The 20,891-nt window shown below is 40.0% G+C and overlaps 1 protein-coding gene across 2 annotated transcripts; it reads left to right on the forward strand.

Annotated features, from left to right (window-relative positions):
• Positions 1 to 850: 850 nt before the first annotated feature.
• On the forward strand, positions 851 to 20,684 carry LOC141619850 (phenylacetaldehyde reductase-like). 2 transcript variants are annotated; one of them, XM_074436870.1, is made up of 6 exons: positions 851 to 1,048; positions 1,343 to 1,512; positions 1,609 to 1,800; positions 1,917 to 2,079; positions 2,162 to 2,348; positions 2,496 to 2,880. In XM_074436870.1, exons 1-6 carry the CDS (start codon positions 931 to 933, stop codon positions 2,638 to 2,640), a joined length of 975 nt encoding a protein of 324 aa, XP_074292971.1. In that variant the 5' UTR covers positions 851 to 930; the 3' UTR covers positions 2,641 to 2,880. The 2 variants fall into 2 exon arrangements, with proteins under 2 accessions (XP_074292971.1, XP_074292970.1); XM_074436869.1 differs by lacking the exon at positions 2,496 to 2,880 and adding an exon at positions 20,346 to 20,684 and having other exon boundaries at positions 853 to 1,048.
• The last annotated feature ends 207 nt before the right edge of the window (positions 20,685 to 20,891 follow it).

Raw genomic sequence — 20,891 nt, forward strand, 5'->3', positions numbered from 1 at the left:
GAGAGTTGCATACTTATCTTCTTAAGCAGCTCCTTTTACTCTGTATAAATAGGTTGTCATATTTCAATAAGAAGGAGAGACAACACCATTACAAACTCTGAAATTATCTGAGCTAAAACACCAATTATTACAATAGATTGAAGCTTTTAGACACAATAGTCCATTTAAAATGAGAATAAGTGAGCTAATTTAATCTGCGCAATCCTTATTAAAATAGGATGGGACAGGGTTTTGGAAGCTACTCCGTAACTTTTTTGTGAAAGGTTACCCCGTTAATTATTTAAAGGGTCCAATATTTTTCTTACGCAAATTTTTATTTAGACGGGCTGTTTTCCCATCTGAAATAAGACAGATAAAATATTGCCATTTTTTTAAGAAAATATAGCCATTTAATTTACCCTGAAAATAATATGAAAAATAATGGTAACATGTTATCAGGAAATAACAACATTTCATTATAAAATGATCACATGTTACCCGTCCTATTTTAGACGAGAAACAGTCGTCTGAAACAATGTTTTTCTTAACGTTATAACTAGATGGTCCAAAGAGACACACACTCAGTATTTAGTACTCCCTCCATTCAACTCCACACTACCACTTTCTATTTTATACACTATTCACAACTAATCATTCAATTTCAATTTTCTCTCAATACATAAGTAGAAATATATTTATGTGAGATCTTGTTTGATTCGTCTTTACGAGTACATTAAAAATATCTAACTTTTATATTTTTTGCAAATACGTAGCTTACGATATTTAGGGCGTAAAAGACGCGTTGGCAAACGTGAAAAAAGAAAGTGGTAGTGTGGAGTTGAATGGAGGGAGACAGGGAGTAAGCAACTACGTCAGTGTAGCCCTGACAATGAGTATAATAATCAGATTATAAATAAAAAAGAAGAGAGGGAGAGACACACAGAAAAAGAAATGAGTGGAGAAGGGAAGGTGGTGTGTGTGACAGGAGCATCAGGTTACATTGCATCTTGGCTCGTCAAGTTTTTACTCCTCCGTGGTTATACTGTTCATGCTGCTCTTCGTTCTCCAAGTACTCTTTTCTCTTTAATTCTTTTATTATTATTATTATTATTATTATTATTATTATTATTATTATTATTATTATTATTATTATTATTATTATTATTATTATTATTATTATTATGCCAACCCAATTATAGGATAAAGTCGTAGACAAGTTTGTATCCCAATTCCTATTGCCATACTTTGATTACTATTGCAAATCATAATGGTCATTTGGTTCACTATCGGATTTTTTGTTCCAGATTATAACAACTTGTATTCAATTTATGTAATTTGTCACAAAAATAAACAAAACAAACAGATGAAGCAAGGAAAACAAAACATTTAAGGGAATTAGAGGGAGCAAAGGAGAGACTTAAGCTATTCAAAGCTGATTTACTGGAAGAGGGTTCTTTTGATGCTCCCATTTTCGGGTGTCACGCTGTTTTTCACACTGCTTCTCCTGTTATTTTCAATTTCCATGATCCTCAGGTTTCCCTTTTCTGTCCTATATTCTAGCTGGAGACCCAACTGTTTTTACTTGAAGCTGTGCGTGTGTTTTTATGCATCGTACTGTGTTTGTTTCAGACTGATGTGCTTGATCCTGCAATCAAGGGAACGCTTAATGTCCTCACCTCCTGCAGCAAAACACCTTCTGTCACTAGAGTTATTTTGACATCTTCAATTGCTGCTGTTGTACAGTCAGATAGACCTCGAGCTCCTCATGTGGTCGTCGATGAAACCTGGTTTTCTGATCCCGACTTCTGTAAGAATAAGGCGGTATGTCAACCTGCTGTCACGCATTTCATTTAGTTGAAACACTTTTCGCACCATGTACTAATTAAATTAGTAACTAGTACCGTGGTTTATGTAATTGGTTGGGTTACACTTTACAGAAGTGGTATGAGCTTTCAAAGACTTTGGCAGAAGAAGCAGCGTGGAAGTTTGCGAAAGAGAATAATATAGAGCTTGTTTCGATAATCCCAGGAAGGGTTCTAGGTCCTATGTTGCAGCCAACGCTTAATGAAAGTGTAGCTACAATATCCAACTTTATCAATGGTAGCTAACCCGTTAGTTCCCCATCTTTCTCCCTTCATGCATTCTGTTTTTGGTACTCATGTAATATGATTGCTGCCTGCAGAGCCAAAAACATATGCAAATGCAACTTTTAGTTGGGTTGATGTCAAAGATGTGGCCATTGCACATATACTTGCATTAGAGGTCCCTTCTGCACAAGGTAGATACTGCCTAGTCGACACCGTTGCTCACATGTCTCAGATTGTGGAGATGTTGCGCCAACTTTATCCTACTCTTACACTTCCAAATAAGTGAGTTATTGTTCTTTTCTTTTCTTACTAGTACAAAATAACAAGCATAATCAATCATATGACAACTTGATCCTTCTCTTTTTCTTTGTCTTGTATTCATTTCTCATATATGCCCAAACCTAATCTTACTAATAATAATAATTGTAGGTGTGCTGATGACAAACCTCTAGAGCCGACATACCAAATTTCCAAGGAGAAATCTCAAGGTTTGGGCATAGAGTATACTCCTACTAAAGTATCTCTCCGAGAAACCCTTGAAAACCTCAAGGAAAAGGGGTTTATCAGCCTCTAGCTAGGTCCTGTACTCTTGGTACAATGTCCAACATTGTTCACGGGAGGCTCATACGATCGTCCCAATCAATAGTATACTTAAAGTTACCTCTAACTGGGAAGTGTAATGGTGGTACAAGTTGAAGTGCTTTTCACATAGTGTTATTGTTACCATCATATATTTCATTTTGGTGAGAATTTCAAGAGGTTTATGTTGGACCAAAATGTAATATCTCATCTCCAGAAATGCCCGATTTATGTTAGAACGAATGGTTTTATTTTCTTTTCTTGGTAATGTTTCATGTCAAGTTGGAATAAGGTAAACTTAGAAACCAGTATGTGTGCTCATGTCTATCGATCAAGTCGACTTGTCGATATTTCTGGGTTTCTATTAGAAGTATGATAGTATGAACATGATAGAGAGAAAGATGTTTATGTAACACCCCCATACTCCAAGTGCCTTACCAGGACCACTCAGGTATGGAGACATCACCATCTCGGTTGCCCGAGGTATGATAATCAAATAGACAAATAGAAACAACATTTATTATAAGTGCTTTAATGAAAAGTTACAATCCTCAAACCAACTGAAAGTACAATACATTATTCCAACTAACTGTTCTCAAATGAAATGTAAATAAAGACTAAACTACAGCGGAAGACTCTATCGTCATGTCGTGGCCATTCCCAACTATCCAGTACCATCTCTATACCGCTCAATATCGCTCACCATCCCCCGAATGGATCACCGCAGTTTTACAAAACAACACCGGGTCAAGATACTAATCACACAATCAAAACAGATAATAACAATAAGGCAAACAGACAATTTGAATCTGTCACACATACACACAACACCAACTCCCATCATCATCTCAACACGATCGTCCCTTTGGACCAGCCACTGCCGATGGGGGACCGCAGCCGTTCCCACCTAAGCCCCGCTCATCATACGAGCGATAACCCTGTATCATTAATGTGCACATCCCCTTTCGTGGCGGGTTCCACGAAGGGCGAAACTAGGGCGTGAGATCACTCCCGCAAGTGACCCCACTCAGCCGAGAACGCATCTCGAGAACCATCACAACCAATCACAATCACAATCACAATCACAATCACAATCATAATCAATCAACTAACTAACTAAAGACATCACCAATATCCCATTATGGGACTAATACCGAGTAGAAATCCTACGGAAAGCAAACACGCAGACGATCTAAACATCTGTCTCAAAACGGCTCCTCTACGAATTCTCCTCCTATCACACATAACACATAAAGGCTACCAATTACTTACTACTCATAAAACCCCCAAACCCTAATTTAGGGTTTGACCAAAACTAGCAAAACATTATAAAAATATGCTAGAAGCTTACCCTCGACGCAAGGAATCCAACAACACGAAAAACAACGAGAATCGACCGTCTGAACTCCGGGAATCGTTAAGGATGCGATTAGGAAGAAGAAGCTCACGCTTTCTCTCTTAAACGGGTTTTAGGTTTTGGTAAAAGTGTTTTAAAACAAAGACGAATTGGTTTAAATACCCTAATCGCATAATTAACAAAACCCGCGAAAACTCCCCGTAAACCGGGCGCTCGATCGAGTACCCAAGGTACTCGATCGAGTACCTACTACTCGATCGAGTGCCCGAGCTACTCGATCGAGTGCCCAACAGGTCAGAAACTATTTTGCTGCGACACTTACCCTTACTCGACAGAGTAAGAGCTACTCTATAGAGTACCCCCAAGGCTATAAATACGGAGTATTACAGTCTTCCCTCCTTAAAAGGAACTTCGTCCCCGAAGTTCAAACCACTACTAAACAAAGGTACTCCCATAAGCCTCCCGACTCGAAGGTCAAACAAAACACAACATAAAGCATGACACTAACCCAACTTATCCCGACAACATACCGACACAACATGAAAAAGAAGGGTGTAAAAGCTCTTAAAAACTCTCGCGATCCTCTCCTACCCCCCTAAAAGAAACAAGGTTACGTCCTCGTAACCATACATACCTGATCAAAGAGAAAAGGGTAACGCTCTTTCATGATATCTTCTGCCTCCCATGTAGCTTCCTCAGTCTCGTGGTTAGACCAAAGGATCTTAAGCAACACTTTGTCTCCCCACTCTGGTCTTCCTAACCTTCCGGTCTAGGATCTTCTTAGGCACCTCAAGGTATGATAAGGACTCATCCAGCTCTAAGCTCTCTGCCTCTAACACATGTGACGGGTCGCTCACATACTTCCGCAGTTGCGATACATGAAACACATTATGCACTCTCTCCAATGCGGTGGTAACGCCAAACGATAAGCAACTTCCCCGACTCGCTCTAAGATCTCATAAGGCCCTATAAACTTCTGACTTAACTTGCCTTTCTTCCCAAATCTCATAACTCCACGCATCGGAGATACCTTCAGAAGAACCTTGTCCCCAACCGGAAACTCTATGTCCCGACGATGTAGATCTGCATAACTCTTCTGTCGATCCTGGGCTGCTCTCATCCGTTCCCTGATCATCTTAATCTGTTCCACCATCTCATGTACCATCTCTGGTCCTAAGACCACTTTGCCTCGGCGCTATCGTCCCAACAGATTGGACTCCTACATCTCCTCCCATACAAAGCCTCAAACGGCGCCATACCAATCTTTGGTGTGATAGTTTGTTGTTGTAAGAAAACTCTATCAAATCCAACCTCTGCTCCCAGCTACCACCAAAATCCATCACACAAGCTCGCAACATATCCTCAAGAGTCTTGATTGTTCTCTCTGTCTGCCCATCTGTCGCAGGATGAAATGCTGTACTCATCTTCAAAGCTGTTCCCAACGATTCCTGCAACTCTTTCCAAAACTTCGATATAAACCTCGCATCTCTGTCAGACACTATGTCCTTAGGGACTCCATGTAACTTAAGCACGTTCTTTCGATAGGCCATAGCCAATTGTGCCTTAGTCCATGTATCTTTCATTGGAACAAAGTGAGCTGACTTGGTCAAACGATCCACTATCACCCAAATCATATTGTTACCTTGTTGACTCCTCGGCAAACCCACAATGAAATCCATGGAAATGGATTCCCACTTCCACTCAGGCACCTCCAAAGACTGAATCTTACCTTGTGGTCTTCTCTGTTCCCCTTTAACTCTCTGGCATGTCAAACAACGGGACACAAACTCAGCTGTCTCTTTCTTCATCCCAGGCCACCAAAACGTGTTCTTCAAGTCCTTATATAGCTTGTCTCCACCTGGATGGCTGAATATGGTGTGCAATGAGCCTCTGTCATGATTGTCTTTTTCAACTCCTCATCATTAGGCACACACCACCTACCATCAAACCTCAAACTACCATCTGTATGAATGGAAAACCGGGACACTGTCCCTTTCTCTACTCCAGCTCTCCACTCAACTATCTTAGGATCCAAAGCACGCTTATCCCGAATGTCATCATAAAACTCCATATGTACCGTCATATCACCCATGACATCTCCTTTCTGCATCATATGAATTCCAAAACTCGCTACCCTCCTCCCTCACCTCATCAAAGATAGAGTGTACATAAGGAATGCACACTCTTTCTACTCAAAGCATCAGCAACAACATTGGCCTTCCCTTCATGGTAGATGATTTCCATATCGTAGTCGCCAATCAACTCCATCCACCTCCTCTGTCTCATGTTCAACTCCTTCTGCGTGAAGATGTACTTGAGACTCTTGTGATCCGAAAATACCTTAAAGATTGCTCCATAAAGGTAATGCCTCCAAATCTTGAGAGCAAACACCACTGCACCCAACTCCAGATCATGAGTAGGATAGTTCTCCTCATAAGGCTTCAGCGCCTAGAAGCATAGGCAATTACTTTACCATTCTCGCATCAACACACATCCTAGCCCATTCTTGAAGCGTCGTATAAACCTCGAAATTCTCGCTCCCTTCGGGTAATGCTAGGACAGAGCGTGGTCAAACGCTCCTTTAAGGTTTGGAACGCCTTTTCACAACTCTCATCCCAACGAAACCTGTTCTCTTTCCTCATCAACGCCGTCATCGGTCTAGCTATCTTGGAGAAGTCTTTCACGAACCGTCTGTAATATCCAGCTAAACCCAAGAAACTCCTCACCTCGGCCGACATTCTTCGGTGCTTCCCACTTTGTCACGGCTTCAATCTTTGCCGGATCCACGGCTACTCCATCTTTAGAGATTACATGCCCCGGAAAAGCAACTTCCTCTAACCAGAACTCGCACTTGGACGACTTAGCATACAACTCATGATCTCTCAAGGTGCAACACGATCCTCGGATGCTCCTCATGCTCCTCCTTAGTCTTAGAATAGACTAAGATATCATCGATAAACACCACTACGAATGGTCCAAGAAGCGTCGAAGATTCGGTTCATCAAATCCATAAATACTGCCGGTGCATTAGATAACCCAAACGGCATCACCACATACTCATAGTGGCCATACCTCGACGTGAAAGCCGTCTTCGGTATATCCACATCTCTAATCTTCACCTGATGGTACCCCGACCTCAAATCAATCTTAGAAAAGACTGTTGCACCACTCAACTGATCAAACAGGTCATCTATTCTTGGCAAAGGATACTTGTTCTTTATCGTCACACGGTTCAGCTCCCTGTAATCTATGCACAGCCTCAAGCTCCCATCTTTCTTCTTCACGAACAGGCGGGGCTCCCCCAGGCGATACACTTGGTCTAATGTACCCCTTCTCTATCAAATCATCCAACTGCTTCCTAAGTTCCTCCATCTCCTTAGGACCCATACGGTACGGTGCCTTAGAGATTGGCCCCGTCCCTGGCTTCAACTCTACGGTGAAATCTATCTCCCTCTTCGGTGGCAACCCCGGAATCTCCTCCGGAAAAACATCCGCAAACTCTCCCACCACAGGTATCTCATCAACTGTTGGACTCACTATCCGATCATCTCTCACATGGCACAGGATCAAAGGACATCCCTTCCTCAGATAAGACTTCAAGGTAACAGCTGCAATCAACTTAACCTTGGGTTTGACTAAAAACCCACGGTAAGACACACTAACACCCTTAGGACCTCTTAGGGACACTTTCTTTTGATGACGGTCTATCTTAGCTTTATACTTTCCTAACCAATCCATCCCAACTATCATCTCAAAACCATTAAAAGGAAACTCTAACAAGTCTACAGGGAAATCGACTTGCCCAACTATCAAAGACACATCTCTAAATAACTTCCCACATGGTACAGACTCACCCGAAGGTATGAAAACTCGCTCACTAATGAGACTCATATACTCTCAAACCCAATCGTTTTACATGACTCGAAGACACAAACGACCGAGAAGCCCCCGAATCAAATAAAACAAACGTAGGAATACCATTAACAAGGAATGTACTGGTGATAACGTGCGCATCCTCCTCGTTGCCGTCTTGTCCATCATGAACAACTTGCCTTTGGTCTTCCGCCCACCTCCCTGGACAAGACTAGCGATGCGGTCGGCTTAGCACCCGACCCTTGATTGTTGTTGTTGTTCGTCGGTGTCTTCGATAAAATTACCGCCGTTGCGGTTGCCTCCCACTGGTAGCTCTGGCCTCCTCGGTTTGGCCATGATCCCCCGGTCTGTTGCTCGCGAAGCTCGTGCGGGTCTCGAAAAGATCGGGTGTACTCGTGCACTCATGCCTCTTGTGGCCTACGCTACCACATCCAAAGCAGGTCACTCCCCAACTATTACTCACACTCCCTCGGCCACGCCCAAAGGAAGTTCCAGCACTAAATCCAGATCCAGAAGAAAATCCCTTAGATTGATTATGGTTGCCTTTCTTGAAATTAGATTGGCCACCACCCTCACTCTCAGACTTCCTCTTCTCTCCTCCTGACCTCTCCTGAGCCATCTCCACTAGCCTCTCAGCTCTCCCAGCCCTCTCATATGCTTCCTTTACGTCAGTAAGGACTCCCACGGGTAACTTATCCATAATTTTCGCAGTTAGCCCTCGCTCAAACCTCAAAGCCAGATTCTCTTCACTCAAACCCATATCCTCAGCATATCTAGATTTCTCATTGAACTGCCTGTAGTACTCGGCCACAGACATCTCAGCTGACATCTTAAACTTATCAAACTCTTCCCTCAACTTACTCCTCACATGCTCCGGTACGAACTCCTTCCTCACAGCTCTACGAAACTCTCCCCAAGGTATTGCAGGTAAGCCTTGGTTGATGTATATATCCTTAGCGCTCACCTTCATTGAATCCCACCACTTGCTTGCCTCTCTCGGATAAAATGCACGACTGCTCCACTCTCATCTCATCAGGACAACGCACCAAATCCAGTATGTTCTCCATCTCCCTCAACCAACTATCAAGAAAGTTAGGTTCCTCAATCCCCTTGTATTCTTTCGGGTTAAACCTCGCAATGTAGAGACTGATCTTAGAAGGATCAACCTCCCTCTCCTTACTCTTATCTTTTTCCTCATTCACTCTCTTCAAGGTCTCAGTAAGAGCATCCTGGTGCTCTAGCATCTTAACGATATCATCTGGGGTCATAACCTCAGCTCGTGCATACAAGGCATTTCTCTTGGGCGGCATCTTGAAACTATACATATATAAGAAAGGGTAGATATGAACATACGTACTAAACTTCAAAACACGAAAACACGATGCCCAGAACCCACTCGATCGAGTACCCAAACCCACTCGATCGAGTGACGGGTTACTCGATCGAGTGCCCCTATGTACTCGATCGAGTACCCAAACTCCAGAACCAAACAGACCTTCTGATCTCTAACCCACTCGATCGAGTATCTAGGCTACTCGATCGAGTGGCTATACTCGATCGAGTACCCCGAGTTACTCGATCGAGTGCCCCAAAACTCGATTACGGCCTCGAAATTGCCAAAAACCTACCCGATCGAGTCGGCCTCACTCGATCAAGTATCACTAATACGTAAAAGCTACCCGCATATTACGTCATATACTAACATGATAACTTTATAAAATCACATTACATCATAACATTCATGCTATTAATTGCCACGTTATAAAACATTCCATCATGCTATCAACAATGTTTATATACATATCATCACCTTCCTTTCATCTCATCAACTTTCAATTTTAAACATCCATCCATCATCACATTCCATCACATTGTTACACAAGTTACTAAGCACACACATGACTCAACACGTATTTACCCCACGTGACCGGTTCAAAGCTGTAGGGCGACCCCTCGCGACTTTAGGACGTCTCCCAAGCCTTTGCACTAGCTCCTACAACTTTTACCCCGGGTTCATTTTAATTGACTCCCTATGTTCATTAAGTTCATTGGTTACAGGTTTCAGGATCGTCGCTCTGATACCATTTGTAACACCCCCATACTCCAAGTGCCTTACCAGGACCACTCAGGTATGGAGACATCACCATCTCGGTTGCCCGAGGTATGATAATCAAATAGACAAATAGAAACAACATTTATTATAAGTGCTTTAATGAAAAGTTACAATCCTCAAACCAACTGAAAGTACAATACATTATTCCAACTAACTGTTCTCAAATGAAATGTAAATAAAGACTAAACTACAGCGGAAGACTCTATCGTCATGTCGTGGCCATTCCCAGCTATCCAGTACCATCTCTATACCTGCTCAATATCTGCTCACCATCCCCGAATGGATCACCGCAGGTTTTACAAAACAACACCGGGGTCAGTACTAATCACACAATCAAAACAGATAATAACAATAAGGCAAACAGACAAATTTGAACTGTCACACATACACACAACACCAACTCCCATCATCATCTCAACACCGATCGTCCCTTTGGACCAGCCGCCCGATGGGGGACCGCAGCCGTTCCCACCTAAGCCCCGCTCATCATACGAGCGATAACCCGTATCATTAATGTGCACATCCCCTTTCGTGGCGGGTTCCACGAAGGGCGAAACTAGGGCGTGAGATCACTCCCGCAAGTGACCCCACTCAGCCGAGAACGCATCTCGAGAACCATCACAACCAATCACAATCACAATCACAATCACAATCACAATCATAATCAAACAAATGACTAACTACAAAGACATCACCAATATCCCATTATGGGACTAATCGAGTAGGAAATCCTACCGGAAAGCAAACACGCAGACGATCTAAACAATTTGTCTCAAAACGGCTCCTCTACGAATTCTCCTCCTATCACACATAACACATAAAGGCTACCAATTACTTACTACTTATAAAACCCCCAAACCCTAATTTAGGGTTTGACCAAAACTAGCAAAACATTATAAAAATATGCTAGAAGCTTACCCTCGACGCAAGGAATCCAACAACACGAAAAACAACGAGAATCGACCGTCTGAACTCCGGGAATCGTTAAGGATGCGATTAGGAAGAAGAACTGCTGCTTTCTCTCTTAAACAGGTTTTAGGTTTTGGTAAAAGTGTTTTAAAACAAAGACGAATTGGTTTAAATACCCTAATCGCATAATTAACAAAACCCGCGAAAACTCCCCGTAAAAACCGGGGCGCTCGATCGAGTACCCAAGGTACTCGATCGAGTACCCCCCCCCTACTCGATCGAGTGCCCGAGCTACTCGATCGAGTGCCCAACAGGTCAGAAACTATTTTGCTGCGACACTTACCCTTACTCGACAGAGTAAGAGCTACTCTATAGAGTACCCCCAAGGCTATAAATACGGAGTATTACAGTTTATGAGAGAATTGTAATTATCATTCATCAAAAGTAATTCTGTAGCTTTAGTACATGGTGTATTTATATACAATCATAAACCGACTTAGCTAGTCTATAACTAACTTTAATTGGTTATAACAAACTATAACAAACTCTTTGTAACTAACTCTTAGTAGTTAGTTTATCTGTCTCATATTCCCCCCTCAAGCTTGAGGGTGGGGTGAACACCAAACCAAGCTTGGTGGAAAGAAACTGGTGTTGAACAGATCCAAGTGCCTTGGTCATTAAATCCGCTAACTGAAGTCCAGTTCTGACATGCTTTGTTATAAGAAATCCTGCTTGTTGCTTCTCACGCACATAATGACAGTCAATGGATAGATGCTTGGTTCTTTCATGAAAAATTGGATTATGAGTGAGATGCTCTGCTGCTTTATTATCACATAGTAATGGGACTGGTTTAGGAACAACAACATTCAAATCCTGCAGAATATTGTCTAACTAAACCAGTTCAGAAGAGGTGTAAGAGAGGCTTCGATATTCAGACTCAGCTGAACTCTTACTGACAGTGCGTTGCTTCTTAGTTTTCCAGGAGATCAATGATGAGCCAAGGAAGATACAATAACCACTGAGTGATCTACAAGTGAATGCACATTTTCCCCAATCTGCATCACTATATGCAGTGAGGGCAAGATCAGATGTAGCACTGTAAAACAGTCCAGTATTGATGGTACCCTTTAAGTATCTGAGGACATGTATAGCAGCTTGCAAGTGTGGTAATCTTGGCTGACTGATAAATTGACTCAGATGCTGTACAGAATATGACAGATCTGGCCGTGTTGAATTAAGATACAATAGTCTTCCTACTAATCTTCTGTAGACTTCAGGATTGTCTAGAAGCTGACCCTCATCAGTGGACAGTCTTAGACCAGTGGGTAAGGGAAAACCTGCTGGTTTACACTCCTCCATCTGCATATCCTTGAGTATATCCAAGATATACTTTCTTTGATTGATCATAATGCCTGTGGCATTTCGTGAAATCTCCAATCCCAGGAAAAATCTCATGTTCCCTAAATCTTTGATAGAGAACTTAGCATCAAGGCCCTTCTTTATCTTTTCAATTTGAGCATCACTTGTACCAGTCAATAGAATATCATCTACATAGACTAATGCAACCACAAAATCTCCAGTGTCTGAATTAAGCTTGGTAAATAAAGAATAGTCATTTTTAGATTGCACAAACCCAATACTTTCCAAGTATTTGGTTAACTCCTTATTCCATTGTCTACTTGCTTGCTTTAAACCATACAATGATCTGAGCAATCTACAAACTTGACCAGGCTGAACTGTGTATCCTTGTGGAGGACTCATATATACTTCTTCATCCAGAAAACCATGAAGGAAAGCATTGTTGATGTCCAATTGATGCAAATTCCATCCTCTTGCTGCTGCCAAAGCTAGCAAGGCTCTAACAGTTGTAAATTTTGCAACAGGTGAGAAGGTGTCTTTGTAGTCTCTATCCTTCACTTGATTGTACCCATTTGCCACCAAACGAGCCTTATATCTCTCAATACTACCATCTGCTTTATACTTTATCTTGAATATCCATTTGGAACCTATTGCTTTCTTATCCATGGGCAGCTGAACTAACTCCCATATTTTGTTATCTTCTAGGGCTTTGATTTCCTTGTTCATAGCATCAATCCACTGTGGCTGAGTACTTGCTTGTTTGAAAGTGTATGGTTCTGATTCCTGAATGACATTGACTAAGGATGCAGCATAAGCAAGAGTAAAATCAGCTAGACCTTGCAGGACTGCAACATGAGCAGAAGATGCATGAGCTGTACTTGGCAATTTCAGAGGACAATGATACTGTTGCAGAAGAATGGATGGCTGCCTGGGCCTTGTGGAACGTCTGGTGATAAGATCTGGTTGTGAACCCACTTGGACCAAGCGGTCACTAGTACTATTTGTATTTTGAGAACTATTATGTGGCATACTATCATTGTGAATTACTTCCTCAGGGACTGTTACTGCAGTCTCTGGAGTATTTGTATGCACTTGTACAATAGTTGGAATAATGGTGTTTGAAGAGATACTAGATTTTGGTACTAATACAGTAGATGTTGCAGGGTTGACCAAGTGATTATTATTTTGAACAATCTTGTTATCTTGCTTGAAAGGAAAAATATCTTCTTGAAAAATCACATCTCTATTAACAAACACTTTATGGGTGGCCATGTCATACAGTCTATACCCCTTTTGTTGATGTGGATAACCCAAAAAAATGCACTTCCTAGCCCTTATACCCATTTTATCAATATAAGTGGGGGGCATTGTTGCATAACAACAACAACCAAAGACCCTTAAAGAATCATAGGGAGGTGGCTTGCCAAAAATCACAGTAAAAGGTATTTGCCAACCTATAACTGATGAAGGCATCAGATTTATCAAATGTGTTGCAGTAAGTAAACAATCTCCTCAAAATTTTATGGGTAGTCCTGCCTGAATCCTAAGTGCCCTTGCTGTCTCTAGGAGGTGTCTGTGCTTACGTTCTACCCTCCCATTCTGCTGTGGTCTCCCTACTACACTAGTCTGGTGAATTAAGCCCATGTCTTTGAACAAATTACCACATACATGAAATAGAAATTCTGATCCATTAACTGTTCTAATGAGCTTCACTTTAGCAGCAAATTGGGTTGTAATATAAGCAAAGAAATCTTTGACTAACTTATGTACTTGGTCTTAGTTTTGAAGAGAATAGTCCAAGTGTTTCTTGAGAAGTCATCAAGTATTGTCAAAAAAATATTTAGCTCCAGTCATAGTTGGGGTCTTATATGGACCTCAAACATCCATATGCAATAATTCAAAAATAGAAGCAGCTTTAGAAGTACTTTGTGGGAATGGCAATTGATGATGCTTAGACAAAATACATGTTTCACAATGCTGATGTTGCTTTTCATTTCTATGAGGAGTACTTACAAATTTGAGCTTATCAAAACCTATATGTCCTAATCTCTTATGCAACAAATCCATAGAAATTGAGGTACTTTTATTTGCAGAATTAGAAAGTTTATTAACTATTGGAGTACATTGCAGAGCTTCTGAAACAAGTGAGACTACTCTATGTACTAAATCCTGTGTATGTAAGTTTTGAAATCTGTAGAGATCCCCTATCCTTTTGCCAGATGCAATGGTCATTTTAGTTGAATGATCCTGAAACAAACAAGTTTTAGCAGAAAACACAGCAAACAGGTTGTTGTCATCAATAAGTTTACTCACAGAAAGAAGATTCTGTTTAAAATCAGGAATCAGCAGCACATTTTTAAGCAAAATCTTGGCAGTTAAACAAACATCACCAACTCTAAACACATGCTTAACACTACCATCAGGAAGACCTATCAGAATTGGTTTACTGAGATTTCTAACATTATGCATTAGACGTATATTGAAAGACATATGGTCTGATGCCCCAGTATCAATAATCCAGTCGTGCAAGCAGTAATTAAGATGAACAGCATTAACTAAAGAAGTAGGAATCATACCTGCAAAGTTGGATGAGGATAAAGAAGGAACATTGTCTGTTAAGCGTTTAATAACCTGATCAACAACAGATGTAACCAGACCATCCATCATATTTGAATCAAAAGATTGTGAATGACTGGCACCAGCAGCTTGAACCAGAGGGTTATCTTCTTCTGAGTCATTATTCTCAACAATGTCAGCAGTATTTGCACTCTTCTTGAAACCAGATTTCCCACCAAATCGTTTATATTTGGCCTTGACAGATGGTTTAGCACCCTTATCACCAGGAAAACCAATAATCTGATAACAACTAGCAATCCTATGACCTGGTTTCCCACATTTCTCACAAGGGTTTGCCCAAAAACAGTCATCCAAGTTATGATTATTCATTTTACAGTGGCTACAATACTTCTTCTCTTTCTTGACATTATTATTTGCATCAATACCCTTAAAAGAAGCATAAGCAGTTGTCTCATTCAAGACTTCAACAGACTCAACAACTTGTTTTTATTTTTCAATCTTTTGTAACAAACCCAAAGCCTTGTTGATAGTAGGCAAAGGATCCATCGAGAGGATTTGTGTTCTTATATTATCAAACCCATTGTTTAACCCCATCAGAAACTGTATCAATTTGGAGTTATTTTCGCGAGCTACAATTCTTTTCATCAAAGTACAGGAACACAAAACAATCTTACCACAAGAACATTGAGGAATTGGGTCAAGACTGTCCAATGTCTCCCAATAGTTCTTCAGCTTGCTGTAATACTCAACAAGTGATAAATTTGATTGACTGACAGCATCAAGATCCTTCTTGAGCTGGTAAACTTCAACTGCATTGGCTTGTCCATACCGTTCCAGCAACTCTCCTCAGAGCTCTTTGGCAGATTTCACATACTTCAGGTTATCACGAATTGGTTTATCCAGTGAATTCAATATCCACTTCATCACCATTAAGTCGCAACGAACCCACTGATGGTACTTTCTATCTGTCTTTGGCGGCTGAGTAAGAGAACCATCTATGAACCCGTCTTTGTTCTTGGATGCAAGAGCCATGACAATGTCCTGTTTCCACCCCAGGAAATCATTTCCATCAAACAGTGGTGAAACCAAGTGAGAAAAGGGCTGATCAGATGATGATAGATAATGTGGATCATCATAATAGTCGTAGCTATGATTTTGTTCTTCAGAATTTTCAGGCATACTGTTGATGATAGTTGATTGAATCAAAAATTTTGATCAAGAAATGATGATTTACTCAACAATCTGTAAGATTATTGATTGAAACGGAAGCGTAAATCTTGTTTTGAAAGAAATTTGGATCGATTTATTCGGAAACTGATACCATATTAGAAATATGATAGTATGAACATGATAGGGAGAAAGATGTTTATGAGAGAATTGTAATTATCATTCATCAAAAGTAATTCTGTAGCTTTAGTACATGGTGTATTTATATACAATCATAAACCGACTTAGCTAGTCTATAACTAACTTTAATTGGTTATAACAAACTATAACAAACTCTTTGTAACTAACTCTTAGTAGTTAGTTTATCTGTCTCTTAGTTTCCATATGCATTCGATGATTTACCAGATCTGAGTAACGAAATCAGAATTTTTGTTTGACATCATACAATACAACACTTAATAAACTGACCCAACAAAGCTAAGCTCCGTGCTCACTGCTCACCAAACTCTAATAACAACTTTTACACAAAGATGGCTGAATCAGCTGAAATTAAGACATATAAAATGTGATCAAACACTACAATGTTGACATTTCAGATAAAAAATTACAATCAGTTTATTGTGAAAAAATGACAATTTTTATCACAACTTTTTTATCATTAACTAGTCACTTTTTATTATAAAATGTTTAGCCAATCAAGGTAGCAAACAAGTTAGAAGCATTTCCGAAAGCCCATCTCCATTTCTAAAGTGTCTTGGTGCCAGCCTGGTCATCGACGGCCGGCCAACCGACCCCCGATGCCTCTCCTCATCTAACTCGTATAAACATACCACCTTGTCTTCCCTGCCGCTACACCGACTACCGTGCAACCGACTCCCACACCAACTCACGACATCCTATCCTTATTTGTGCAGTGTACTCGGTGCCGGTGGCCAAGGCGGCGTCCAGCCAGAACATCAACTCGCAAAGCAGTCCTCTCATGCCCTATATATACACAAATTCTCATTGTAGACGGACACTATCCGTCTATACGTATAGACGGATACCGCTTCCCCTCACAAAATACCCATTTGCCGCTTCCCCTCACAAAATACCCATTTGCCATAAAGTGGGAAGCACATGGGGGGTGCCCCACCTTATCCCTCTACCCATTTTATTAGAGGTTTTTACCCGTCTGTTCGCCCACCCGTCTATACCAAGACCTATTGATATATATATGCTTCATACTTGGAATATTTTACACCCTAGTTTTACTTAGTTTTAGGATCTTATATACTTGGTTTTATTTAGAGTAATTTAATCTTGTAATAATTAGTTTGTTATGAGTTTTTGGATGAAAATGTAAGGCTCCATGTTTGTGTTAAATACAAGTTCTTGCCTTTCTCGTTTAAGTCTTCATTGTTTGTAAAGATTTAATCTTTATCTCTTTAATTACATGTTATTTCATTCCTCTCATCTTGTTTGTTCAATCTTGTTATTAACTATGTTTAGCATGATTATTATTGTGTTAATTATGTTGTTTGTGTTAGCCATGTCCGAGTAGATTATGTCTAGGGTTTAAAGGGGGTTTGCATATACATGAAAGATGATAATGAGTTGTTAACGGTGACTAATCGATCTTTAGTTTCATGCATATTAAGTGTTTGTTGAATTGTTCAAATGAAAGTTTGGATTTTTTTTCTTTAACATGTTTGGCCTATCTGGGTGCTTATGCAATTGGATGGTCTTTATATCATGAGTCTGATGACTTCGTCTTACCTAGGTGATAGCTTATTAATGAACTCAAGGTGACTAAGAGTTTATGCATAATTCCTTGACCATTATCGTTACCCATTTCTTGTTGACCTTTGCATCTCCTTCTCCATATCTAGACGAACCCAAAGACTCTAGCTTCTCTTTGTTTTCGTTCTTGTGTGTTTACTTCATGTTCTAGCCTAGTTTGTTAGCATAGTATTCATTCACTTGTTGCTTGCTCGACTAAACTAGGACGAGGCAAAGACTTATTCCCAATCTAACCCCACCATCCTCATGTTCGACCTCGACCGCTACTTACATAGTAGTTGAGTTTACAAATATTGTTTGCAGTAGGTTTCACGATAAAACCCAGTATCACTTATATGTTCAAATGCGATAATATTTGACCCGTTTTAATATTGAATGTTATTTATGTTCACTTTATTATTTGTTACTTAAAATTGTCTCTAGTTTAATTGCTTTACGATGGAATATAAACCACTTAAACAATTGATGGTAGGAAAAGGTCGAAATTCAATTGAAAACAAAGGAAGTCAATGAGAGAGTATCATTTGTGTTTATTGAGGTTTTTGGTACAAATAACATAAAAATACAAAGACATAATATTTTTTATGAGACTAACTCACAACCCAATTTGTATTATTATTCAAACACTAACAATAATATAATCAATCCCCTAACACTTCGCAAGCAGCTAAAATTTTAATCTATGCCTAACTCGTAATATTAAGCATACGCACATCTTACTATCCAACATGACTAGTAACCCTTATTTATATAAGGTCCAGTCCTAACTCCAACATAGTCATTAAGAGTCTTAATGTCTTACTAGTCTAACTCCTAACATTAATATACTACTAATTACATAAACATCTAAAATATCCCCGAAATCCGGATTAGTCGGCCCAATGTGGTTCGGATTACCGGATGGTTTAGACAAAAAAAAAACATAAACATCTAAAATATAAAAAGTATTAACGTAAACATAATTCTAAACATAAAGACTCATGTTACTAACTCATTAATAATGTTGGGGTTACTTCTCAACATGACTAGTGACACTTAATTATTTATATAAGGTCATAAGTCCTAACTCCAACATAGGACTATAAGTCTATAACAACTCTTATTCAATAATTTATGTAAATAAATGTTTTTAGGGAAACAGACTCTACTAGCTCCTTGCAAGGCCGGAAAAAAAAAGCCTCGATAACCACAACAATAATAACAATAATTGTGACATAATACTAATAAACATAACAATATTTGTGACAAAATATTGATAAACCGTGGCAAAATTTTAGTATATTGTGACAATATTCATATAGATACTGTAATTTTTTTTTTCCTTACGGGGCCTCTGATTGAACAAATGGTTATTGGAAATGACAAATGTTATGGCTAAAAAGAAAGAGAGTATGATGAACACATGTTTACCCGCAATCCAAATGCGTTCCTTAACTTTCAAGTAATTGTTTGCATATATCAGGACACGCGTCCATAACCTTTATCTTAAATCACTTGGAGGCTACAGTCATGGCGGTAATACCTCTTTCGGGTAAGTGTTTTCAAATCTCCGCCCATACCTCTGGTGGTATATTGTTATACTGTGTAAATGCTTTTGCCTTAATGTTATTGATTTTTTTATACATACCTGTCCATTAACCTTGCGCGAGAGTGAAGGGTGGATAAGTATATATACGCATCTGAAAAAAGGGCATTCGGCTGTACTGTTATTTTGGGAGCTATTCGTCAGCGCATCTACAACTCTTCCAACATTTCCAGGACAAGCACGAAGTTTTTAATACTCTTAGCCAGGTCAATAATCCTCGTGCCAGCCCCAATTGTCTCCACAAGAATAAATTTTCCTGTTCTGTTCAGACCATGCTCGATTGAGTATGAAAAAAATTACGAAGGAGTTTATATTGTTGACGGATTTTTGAGTGTGATTATTGGTGATCAAAATTGTGGGAGATTGTGTTGTGGACTGAACGAGAGTGGAAAAGAAGTAATGGCGGGAATTATGAAGGGGACAAAGAATTTGTGATTGAAACCGAATTTGCAAGTAATTAAACTCTGTGATCGGCACCTTGACTAGTTGTAGACTTGTAGTTATGTCTAGGGCTCGACATCGGTCCGGTGTGGTCTGAACAGGACTACTGGACTAGCCACGTACTATGTGAAGAGGCGGGTTTAGTCGTGCACCCTCAAGTCTGGCTCGAGTCATATAACACTTCCAACTCCCCCAATCTTTTACAGCAAACCAAGCTAATGTTGAACCCAAGAAATGGAACCACGCTAATTTGATAGACCCAATCAACTATGTGCTGCTGCCAAATGGAATAAAGATGAAGACCATTAAAGATGGGGAAAAGATGAGACTTATATGGTGGAATACCCTCTGAAGGTAAATGAGAGTGGAGAAGTGGTGATGATCGGACTGGAATTCAAGTTGCAGCATTAAGTTGGTTGAGAATTCTGACAATTATGTCCTGTCAAAGAAAGTAAACACTGTGTCTGTGTGGAAATTACTACTGCACTATTCATAACGGTATAACGTAAGCACACCTATCATTTCTCATATATGTAGGTGTGCTGATGACAAACCTCTAGAGCCGACATACCAAATTTCCAAGGAGAAATCTCAAGGTTTGGGCATAGAGTATACTCCTACTAAAGTATCTCTCCGAGAAACCATTGAAAACCTCATGGAAAAGGGGTTTATCAGCCTCTAGGTAGGTCATGTACTCTTGGTACAATGTCCAACATTGTTCACTGGAGGCTCATACAACCGTCCCAACTCCCAATCAATAGTATACTTAAGTTGCCGAAGTGTATTGGTGTGATACAAGTTGAGGTGCTTTTGACATACTGTTATTGTTACTGTCATAAATGTTCCAACAATCAAACGGATACGCAAATTTAAATAGCTGCTTTAGTTTCAAACTAAGCTGTATCACAATACATAAAAAAATGCAATAACAGCGAATTGAAATTCATAGTCGTAATTGAAAATTATGGAACGAATATTAATTAATCAAAGAAGAGAGACAATAGAAATGACGAAGGTGGAGCAAGCACCAACGAGGAAAGACTCATCACATCTAATTCCATAGCCTTCACCTTTCTTGTTGCA

Source organism: Silene latifolia, chromosome X, assembly GCF_048544455.1.
Source record: "Silene latifolia isolate original U9 population chromosome X, ASM4854445v1, whole genome shotgun sequence".
NCBI classification, from domain to species: domain Eukaryota; kingdom Viridiplantae; phylum Streptophyta; class Magnoliopsida; order Caryophyllales; family Caryophyllaceae; genus Silene; species Silene latifolia.